This window comes from Condylura cristata, unplaced genomic scaffold (assembly GCF_000260355.1).
Source record: "Condylura cristata isolate star-nosed mole 26May11 unplaced genomic scaffold, ConCri1.0 scaffold00020, whole genome shotgun sequence".
Classification (NCBI taxonomy): Eukaryota; Metazoa; Chordata; class Mammalia; order Eulipotyphla; family Talpidae; genus Condylura; species Condylura cristata.
The window spans coordinates 2936912-2946670 of NW_004567121.1; the positions used below are offsets into that span (position 1 = coordinate 2936912).

General features: G+C 48.9%; 1 protein-coding gene across 1 annotated transcript in view; it reads left to right on the forward strand.

Moving 5' to 3' along the window:
* The window catches only part of CNNM4 (cyclin and CBS domain divalent metal cation transport mediator 4), a 38180-nt gene extending 28557 nt beyond the window's left edge, over positions 1 to 9623 (forward strand). The window contains exons 4-7 of the mRNA XM_004686137.2: positions 35 to 204; positions 430 to 526; positions 5331 to 5512; positions 5780 to 9623. Coding sequence (XP_004686194.1) covers positions 35 to 204; positions 430 to 526; positions 5331 to 5512; positions 5780 to 5977 — 647 coding nt within the window. The 3' untranslated portion in view covers positions 5978 to 9623. The remainder of the gene's footprint in view (positions 1 to 34; positions 205 to 429; positions 527 to 5330; positions 5513 to 5779) is intronic.
* Positions 9624 to 9759: the final 136 nt, after the last annotated feature.

Sequence of the window (9759 nt, forward strand, 5' to 3'; positions counted from 1 at the left end):
GCCCCCATAAAGGCTTCTTCTTGCATTTCTGCAGAGGTGCCCCAGTTCAGCCCCTCTCTGATATCAGAGAAAATCCTGCTTCGGCTGCTTAAGTACCCAGATGTCATTCAGGAACTCAAGTTTGATGAGCACAACAAATATTATGTTCACCATTATCTGTACACCCGAAATAAACCGGCTGACTACTTCATCCTCATCCTGCAGGTGAGCTGTGACCCCAGCCTCTTCCATCCCACCCTCTTACGCTAATGCTCCCCTTCCTCACTGGCCGCCCTTCCTGTGAGAGCCCACCCCGGAGCCCCCACGCAGGGCTGGGCTCTGGAATCAACTCTCATGTGGCTGTAGTCCCAATGTCTTCTCACTTTTCCCTCTGACCTTGTCTTATGTATTTTTCTGTGGTGCTGTACCCCTGATCCTGTGTTCTTTCAGGGGAAGGTAGAGGTGGAGGCCGGGAAGGAAAACATGAAGTTTGAGACAGGTGCCTTCTCCTACTATGGGACCATGGCCTTGTCATCAGCGCCCTCTGGTGAGTCTCTGAACTGTATTCGCCATGTGCCTGTTCCCCATATGCCTAGGGGGGAGAGACCTTGAGTGGCAACTCAGAACCGAGGGCAGCCCAGAGGACATGCAGCCATGGTGACTGGGCAGGGAGGAGACCAGTGGGGGCTGAGCTCCCTCGGCCTGGAGGAGATGGCTTGCAAGGTAGAATGACTTGCCTCTTTGGACAGGATTCAGGGGTGGATGAAAGAGAGGGGAAGGGGACTAGAGTAAAGGTCTAGAGGGAGCTGAAAGCTTTCCTGAGGTGGTGAGGAGAGTAGGCCGCAGAGGAGAAGGAAGTCTCTGGGAGTAAGTGTGGGATGCGCCAGAAAGTCTATGGCATTTGGCTGTGATATGAAGTGGGGCACTGTTAATGGCCTTTGAGCTGTGGAAGTCTGGCAAGCTGGGCAAGCCGCTGCGGCCCTCAGTGGCTCTAAGAGCAGGAACAGAGTTGAGAGGAGGCTATAGCACCTTGCTCTGATGCCTGGGACAGGGGGATCCTGGGGGTAGCATGGGGGGTGCGGGGTCCTGAGTATTCATGGCTGGGACCTGTTTGTCGGGCAGGTTGCAGATAGGTTTGGCTTTTCAGTGGGCTCAGCCACTGCCTTTTGCTTAAGCATCTGTTTTGGTGGAATAAAGGGAGTTGGGAGCAAAGAGGGCCTTGAGGCCCTCCAAGAGGGGTTATGGAAAGTCCAGGGAAAGGAACATTCTGGCCACCCCAGTTTCCTCTGCTTCTCCATGTCCTTCTGCCAGAGGGGCCTTGTGGCTGGAGTTCCTTGTCCCTTTCACACACAACCAACCTTCAGCTGGATAGGAAGCCAGCAGGGCCCAGTCCCACCCAGCTCAGCTCCTCACTAAAAGGGGGCCTCTCCTGGGGCCCCAAGTTGCTGCAGGATGGTGAATGAAAGTCTGCTTTGGTGCCAGGGAAGGGGCCACACACGGGGGTGGGGGCTGTGGTTTCTGGGGATACTTGTGCTGTGCCTGTTGCTGCCCTTTGACAAAGGGGATCTCAGGTCTGAGGGAGGCTAGGACACCCCTGCATTGCAGCATAGTCCACCACATTCATGAACCCTCTTTATGTGAGCCGAGCTTTGCAGGCTCTCAGCTCCTGGAAGGGCAGTAAACTGGGAGACAAGGCTCAGCAGGTGTGCCCCGCGTGGGCCTCTCTGTCCGGCTCGGAGCACCTCTTGTCATCCAGCTGGGAGAACCCCTGCTTGCAAGTCTTTCTTGTAGAGGTTTGGGTCAGGGTCCTGGACCCACAGTTCCTCACTGCCCACCTGGAGTGGCTGGAAGAGGGATGTTGGCTCCATGGGGACTCTGGATTCACTGTAAGAGTTCTACTCTGCCACCTTCCGCCCTTCTCTCACCGGGGCTTGTTGGTCGGCCCTGAGCATGCACCTCATCAAAATCACGTCCTTGTCCCACTGTGCCCCCTCTGTGCCCGAGGGAGCCTGCTCTTCCAACCTGTCCTGTGGCTCTATGTCCCTAGCCGTCACTGACCTTTTCCTCTTTTGCTCCAGTGCCTCCAGCCCAGGTCGGGCATCCGCCTGGCAAGCGGAACTCCCTGCTCTCCTGGCTCTCAGGTAACATGGCATGGCTGGAGGAACTTGCACTCCACCTGCTGCCTGAGCCTGCACATCACAGCTATGCTAACCTCTCCCTGCAGGCATGGGGGCTCCTTACACTCACCTGAGGCGCCCTTCCTGTTCAGTCTCATGGACCAGTCTCATTTGTACTTGACCTAGGGCCCAGTTTCCGGGTGGCTTTCCTTTCCAGGAAGGCTAGAGGGGACACACACGTGAGAAGATACAGGGTTGTTCCAGGGCAGGTGAGCCCAGCTGTCAGCACCCTGGTCAAGTCTACTCTCAGACCCCAGTAGGATGATTTGTTACCCCACCAACTTTCTCTAAAAAACTTGCTATCTTCCTTCAAAGACTCTGTTTTCCATTAAGTTACTGGTAACAGCACCCAGTGTTTTAGTAGATAGTAACAGCGAGGCACTTAGAAGTGTGGCCCAATCATACTGCCCATTGAATGCAGCCTCCACAGTTGCTTGCAAATGATTCCAGGGAGTTAACTTAGCCTCTGTCTTGTTTTCTTCACGTGAAATGGGAATAGTACACATATGTGCTTATTAGAATTGTCGGGACCAGTGGGAGAATTGATATGAAATGTTAACTTAGAGTTCAAGTGTTCTGGATTTCTCTCATGGCAAAAATTCAACATTCTTGTTATGAAGTATCTGGGGAAAGGCAGAATGCCCTGGGCTATTTCTGGTCTTTGATACCTTACATTTCTGAGCTCTGCCCCACAGTTGTTAGGCTAGACTTATTCAGTTTCTACTTTACTGGCCTCATCTAAACCTCGTGAAAACCAAGGCAGCAGAGGATGCCAGAAGGTGCTGGTCTCTTCAGAATTCTGGTCTGGGCGGGTGGTCCTGAGGAGGATAAGAGGATTGCAGGTGTCTTCGAGCTACCTAATTTAGTGCATAACTTTAAAAAGCTCCCAAGGTTCCAACAGTTCTAAAAACCTACTACCTCAGCCACTTATTTTCCATTTTATATGTGTACAAGTTACTGCCAACTTTTGGCTGTGGTAGGAGGTAGGAAGCTCTTGGCGGCCTTCAAGTAGGGGACAGCTGCTGAGAGTACAGTGGACTACACTGGCCCTGACAGGCCCATCGCTCAGCCTCCGTCTCGTCCTCCCTGCACTCGCTCTTGTTAGATAGGCCAGATGCTTTTGCCTAGTAGGGGGACAGAGAAGCTTTTCATAAGCTTTCTTGTGAGAGCCACACAGGGTCCCACCAAGCATGTGTGCTTCACATGTTACCCCTGCCCTACTGAAGCACATTTATATATATGGGGTGGCAGTTTGTACTCTGTATTTTAAATAACACTAGGATGTAGACCTCTTTCTACCAAAAACTATCTGTTTAACTATGTCCTTAGAGTATTTTTTCAGAAAAGGAATTGAGTCCAAAACCACTATTTTTGGGGTTACATTTATTGTCTTGTTTTAATCACAGAGGTAATATAGCCTATTCAGAAAATTGGAAAAATAGGCTGAAAATACTTAACCTCATTATTTAACTCTTTCATTATTCAGAAACATGCATTTCATATTTTGGTTTATTTCTTTCTAGGACCTCTGTTTTTTTTTTTTTTTTTTTTTTTTTTAAGATTTATTTATTTATTCGTACAGAACTGGGGTACAGTCTAGAGATGCGGAGGGTGAGAGGATTCACCAGAGACAGAGCAGGGAGCAGAACAGGCAGGTCGACGAAGTACACTGCTGAGGGGAGCAGCGGGCGGGTCAGGAGAGGTCTGCCTCGCCATGTGGTCACCTCCAGGGCAGGCGGGAATCGAACTCATGTGGAAGCGGCTTTAGATTCTCAGTGCAGCGCTTTAACCCGCTGCGCCACCAGGGAGGGCCCTAGGACCTCTGTTTTTAATAGACCATATCACTAATTTGTGTTGGTTTTAAATTCAGTGCCTGTTAACAAAGCATTAATTAAAAGCATTCCGTCATTCAAAGAATTCATGTGAAATATTAAGCAATATTCCCGGCATTTCTGTTTTTTTCCTAAAAGAGGTGTTATTTAAGTTAGAGTAAGTGATTTTTTTGCTCTTGACCCTCAAAGGATTGCACACTGCCCAATCTTGGAAAACAGCTACACTGTATTTTCTTAGTTTTGTGAATGAAGCCTGAAGATAGTCATTCAGTTCATTCAGTTAAGCTGTGCTAGTCATTCAGTTGGTGGATATCAAATGTTTGCACATCTCACCTGACTTATTTGTTAGAATAACTAACTTTGTAGTTAATTTAGTAGTTATGAAGCGAATCAGCTTACTGCACTTCTGATTTGTTTAAATCAAGGCCGCATGCCTTCACAATTAACTTTATGCATTTCATTGTTTTTTCAAGTGTTCTCAAAAATAAGAGTTTATGATGTACAATAATGTGTGTAGTTCCTGTTGCAAAATGAGGGGCTGATACCTTCCTCATTTGGGTGGAGGGGTTCCCTTTTCCTGGCCACCACCCACGGAAAGGAGGTCTGTGCTGCCCCTAGTGGTGGGGAGAGGCATCTGCACCAATACCCGTGGGAGTGCGTCTGGAATTGGCCCAGGGCTACTGCCTAGAGAGGGAAACCTGGAGCTCTAGGGCCTCTGCTTCCTGTGGGAGGGACCTAGCACCCCCCTCCCCGTGCCAGGCATGTTGGGGATTCTGCAGACACAGTGAGTAGGGTTGTTTCACAAAGAGCAGGTCTTGTACAGAACATGCTTTTAACCTAAGGGCATTCTAAGGTATGTATGAACAGTGTCATGTTAAAGAGGGTCTGTGTATGCGCAGTGAGATTGCAAACTATCTACTCTTCCTCCTAATGTAATTTGAAAGTGTGCAGTTTATGTCCCTTGACGTAAGTTGTTATTGGACAAGGATGGCAGCTGGTCTGCCATGGTAGGCACCCACTGTGCTGTCCTTGACCCATGGTTGGTGGGGGAGGGGATGTTTTGTAGCCATAAACGTTGTGTCTGATTTCTGTTTGCTGTTTTGCCTGTTTGTTCCTATAGGCTTTTAAATACTTACTGCACAGTATTTCTTCTAAATAAACTAACTCCTTTGCTTTGGTGAGATCAGACCTTCTGTATTTAGGGCTTCTGTTTGTCCTTAAGAACTACTTCCTGTTCCTGGTGGGGCACCACTTCCTGGGCATCTGTGGGACAAGGTTAAACAAGAGGCCAAGAATAGGCACCAGGGTGGCTTCTGGTCTTACCGCCCCCCTCTCCCCACAGACCGCTCCCCGCCCCACACTACCACCCTCAGTCGCTCAGCTTCCCTCAGTTACCCAGATCGCACGGATATCTTCGGCACAGCTCCCTTGGCGGGCAGCAGCAACCAGTTTGGGAGCTCCATCGTGGGCCAGTACATCTCGGACTTCAGTGTCCGGGCACTCATGGACCTCCAGTACATTAAGGTGAGTGTGTCCCATGGCCCTCTGTTTGGGCGACACTGTCTTCCTTGTCTGAGGCACTTGGGCCACTCTGACTGAGCCCAGCATGGAGTACCCTCGTGTCTGTCCTCTTGCTCTTCATTCTGCATATGGGCTTCTCCAGGTTCCACCTGGTCATGCCCTCTCTTCTGAATTAACAGTCTTAGCCCCGGCCCGGCCCTGTTTCCTGGCTCTTGAGGCAGGGTTTACCTCCCAGGCCCTGCTCTCAGAATCTTACCCCTTCCCCTGCAGATCACCCGGCAGCAGTACCAGAATGGGCTGCTGGCCTCACGCATGGAGAACTGCCCTCAGTTTCCTCTGGATGGGTGCACCATCTGCACAGACAACTTAGCCGAGAAGTCCGAGCTGCCTGTGGTGGATGAGACCACAACTCTCCTCAACGAGCGCAACTCTTTGCTGCACAAAGCCTCCCACGAGAGTACCATCTGACAGGAGGGCCCGGGGTCCCCCGCCATTCCCGCGGGGGCCTCCCCAGTGGGCCCACATGAAGATAGGGAGCCTGTTAGGCCAGAAGGGGTACAGATAACTTGTCTAACCGAGAAGCCAGATGGCCCCCAGCCTGTGGGGGAGCTGGCCTCTGACAGGGACCTCTGAACAGCTCAGAGGTAGTGGCTGCCCAGCCCTGGGCTGACTGGCAGGGCGGTGGACCGGCTACCACGAGCTAGTCTGTTTTTTACTGAAAGAATTTCTAAACTTAGGCGCATTGCTCCTCTTTTTTAAATATCATTTGGGGAAGGGAATGGGGATGGGAACACAGGGTTAAGGAATTTTATTTAGAAAAAAAATTTTTTCCCCTAAAACTTTAAAAGGGGTAGGCTTTCTCACCCCAGGAAGCAATAGCCATAATGTGCTCCTAGCCTTGACCTCTGGTTTATGTCCCTGACTCAGGGAGCCCGTTCTTCCTCTCCCTCCTCCAGAGAAGGAGGGTTTTCTCTTGGGAGGAAGACAGTTCTTCCCAGGAAGTAAAGAACCAAATAGCTCTCAGAATAACGCCTGGACACCTGCACTGAAGCTGGTCTGATGTTGCCGAGGCCAAGGGATTCTGGGTAACTGATCAGGGATATGCTACGGAGAGGAGCACATCTACTCGTTGTCAATCGCTGGATCCAGAAATTTCCTAGAACTCTGCTGATGGGCTCTCCTGGTGAGTTGGGGCGAGGCTGAGGACTGTCTCCCCTACCCCCATTGGTTGCCTCCTACTGCTCCTTTGGACAACTCTGCCCTTACAGTGGGGCTTCAAGTGTTAGGCAGGGTCTCAAACCTTTATGACTGCTCGCCCCTGCTCCCTCAGCCCTGCCCTCACCTTTGCTAAAGGTTTCCCCCTTGATGGGAGAGCATCTATGTTACAGGTGATTTGTCTGGGATGTTCCTTGTGGTTCCAGGAGGGAATCTGCCCCTTTGCACCCTACAACAGAAGTCATGCCACTGATCTATGAAGCCCTTCTTTCCAGACTCTCTACTTCCAGTTCCAAAACCCCCATGATTCTTGGGGACTGAGGACGAGACGACATGTTGGAAGCCAACCCAAGCAGGTTCTTCATGCCTTTTACTTGGTGGCTGAGGCTTACCTGACTTTGTTCACACACTTAAGGAAGCCAGGAAAGCAGATGTCCCACCTAAAAGACACTACTGGCTGTCCCATTTCCCCCATGTCTTTGTAATCCTAGTGTGAAGTGTCATCTTGGCTTTGCCAAAGTGGCACTGGACCTAAGAGTTCCACCCTCAGATGAAATCCTGCCACATCACCTTTCCTTGGGGTGATAGGCCTTGGTGCAGAGCTCCAGGATTCCTGCTAGTGGGAAGGCTGTGGGACCAAGCAGTGTTGGCCCTTTTGTCGGGTAGAACAGGACCTGGGGCCCAAGATGCAGGTAAGGGAGACTGTAGGCCTCTGCCTGAAGATTTTTTATTCACTCCTTTCCTCAACCTGTGGAGTTCTGTCACCCCAAGCGTTCTGCTTTTTAGGTGCCTAGAGAATCCTAACTCTTAGATTCTTGTCTTGCACCAAGTACGCCTGTCCCTGACCAGTTGAAGTCTTCCCCAGTCACAGAATTTATTCCGTAAAGTCTGGAGAGAGGGTGGTGACATCCATGGCTTCTTAGCCAAAAGGAAAGAAGACCACGCCTTTGTCCCCTGTTGGGGGAAACCCTTAGTTTTCTCCAGGAGCAGCTTGCTTTCTGAGTCTACAAGGGAGCTCACGAAGCTGTATTCCTGAGGGACCCGAGGGCCAGGTGGAGCAAACCGCATTGGCCTGACCCACGTGAGTGTGTGTGAAGTACAGGGAGCAGGCGCACACTCCACAGCTACCTCTGCACACACGGTTACTACCAATAGATGGTCTCCCCACTTTTTTTCCTCCCCTTCTCCATTTATAATCACTTCTTGCAGAGGGTCATAATTATTTCCAAATATTACTGGTTCGATAACTTCCTCCTCCCAGTGCAATTTTTCACTTCCTATTCCAACCTCTGGTTCCTGGGCTAGGCCATACCTTGGAACTGGCCATCCCTGCAGGTCTTCCCATGTAAGGGAATCTTTGCAACTGGCCTCCAAAGAGGTAGGCAAGCCACAGCCACCATAGTAAATAACTCATATTTATTTTGCATAAGATTTTAATTTGTATATTTTTGTGATTTATTTTGGCATTGTTATAAGTTTGACTCTCGGGGAGTTTTGTTGTTATGACTCTTGTGTCTTTTGTCACAAAACAATGATATTTGCTAAACAATATATGGAATTTATTTTTGATTGGTAATAAAAAATGAAATATGTATAAATCTTGGCGAGTCTACAATTTGCCTGTCTGAATTTTGTGAATAATTGGTAATTGTCATGGAGCTAGAAGTGGCTCACTGTCATCTGTTACAGGGCAAAGGCAAGTGTTCTGGGACTGTTTGGAAGCAAAAATGTAATGCTTTCTCCAAAGAATTTAATACCAGATAGTAAAGTAGGGATATGTATTTTCTCTCACCTCCACCCTAGAATAGCACCTACACTGAAGGCACTCTATGTGGAAAATTCATGTTGAATGCGTAAATGATCTTGTAGTAAGGTCCATATGGATGCGGTAGGGGGAGCATGTACATTCTCTAACACTGACTCGGCCTAAGCAAGATGGTCAGGGAAGACTAGCTGGAAGAAGAGCGTTTGCAGGTGAGAGATAGGCAGGAATTAGCAGAAAGTCACTCCTTGAGCAGCTTTGTTTGCCCTGCGCTGGACTCTTTGTATCTTTGGGTACTGATTTGTGTTTTTCACGAGCGATCCAATTCTTTTGTCCAAAGTTTTCCCAAGAAAGCTATAGGTTGTTTTCCAAGAGAGCCTTGAGTCTGAGGACAAAATAGTGTGAAAGATTGAGTGCCTTACAAAAATCCACAAGGAGTTTTTCCTGTCTAACCTTTGCAACTGGTTCTTGCTGTTAATACTTTGTCAGACATGACTAACTTCAAACCCGACTCGTATTTTATCTAGTCTTGAAGACAGAAGCGTGCACTAAGAGGACGGAATTCTTTTTTTTCTTCAAAGGAGGCATGCTGACCTAGTGGAAAGGCTCTGTCATGTCACTGCTTTTGCTGGTGGCTAAAACTGCAAGTGGGGCAAGCTACTCAGTGCATGGCATCATCTCCATAATAAAAGATGGAAAGAAGGAGATGTGAGTGGCCTAGTCATGCTGCTGAGTTTGTAATGTAGAACACCACTGCCATTCTCTTAAGAAATTTCCATAGCTTTTCTTTAGGTCTTTCCCAGAGGATTATTCATTTTTGTACATTACCTTCCACACAAACACTTCACTGTGGCCACAATGCCTATATTCCCCATTTCATGACACAGCAGATGTGTTTCTGTAGCAGCCTTCTAAAGATCATTTAAAATGACATGTATGTAAACAGTCATACCAAATGGTCCACTCAGAAAATCTGAAAATACGTAAAAATAGTAAACACAAAAACCAACCTGGGCACTGGTAGAGAGGGCTTGTCACTGGTAGAGTCTATTTTGACATAGGTAATAATGTCTGACATCTATTATGGGCGAGGCCCATTCCATACAGTCAGTGGGCCATACTGTGTTGTAACTCTCTAGCAAGAATCCTCTTGAACAGTTTCCCCAAGGACTATCCGGACGCGGAGGCTGCTGATCCAGTAATTCCGACAGAGTTGTCCTCTCCTAATATGGAGATGGTGACTAGGGTACTCGGCAGGTAGCGTTGGAACCCA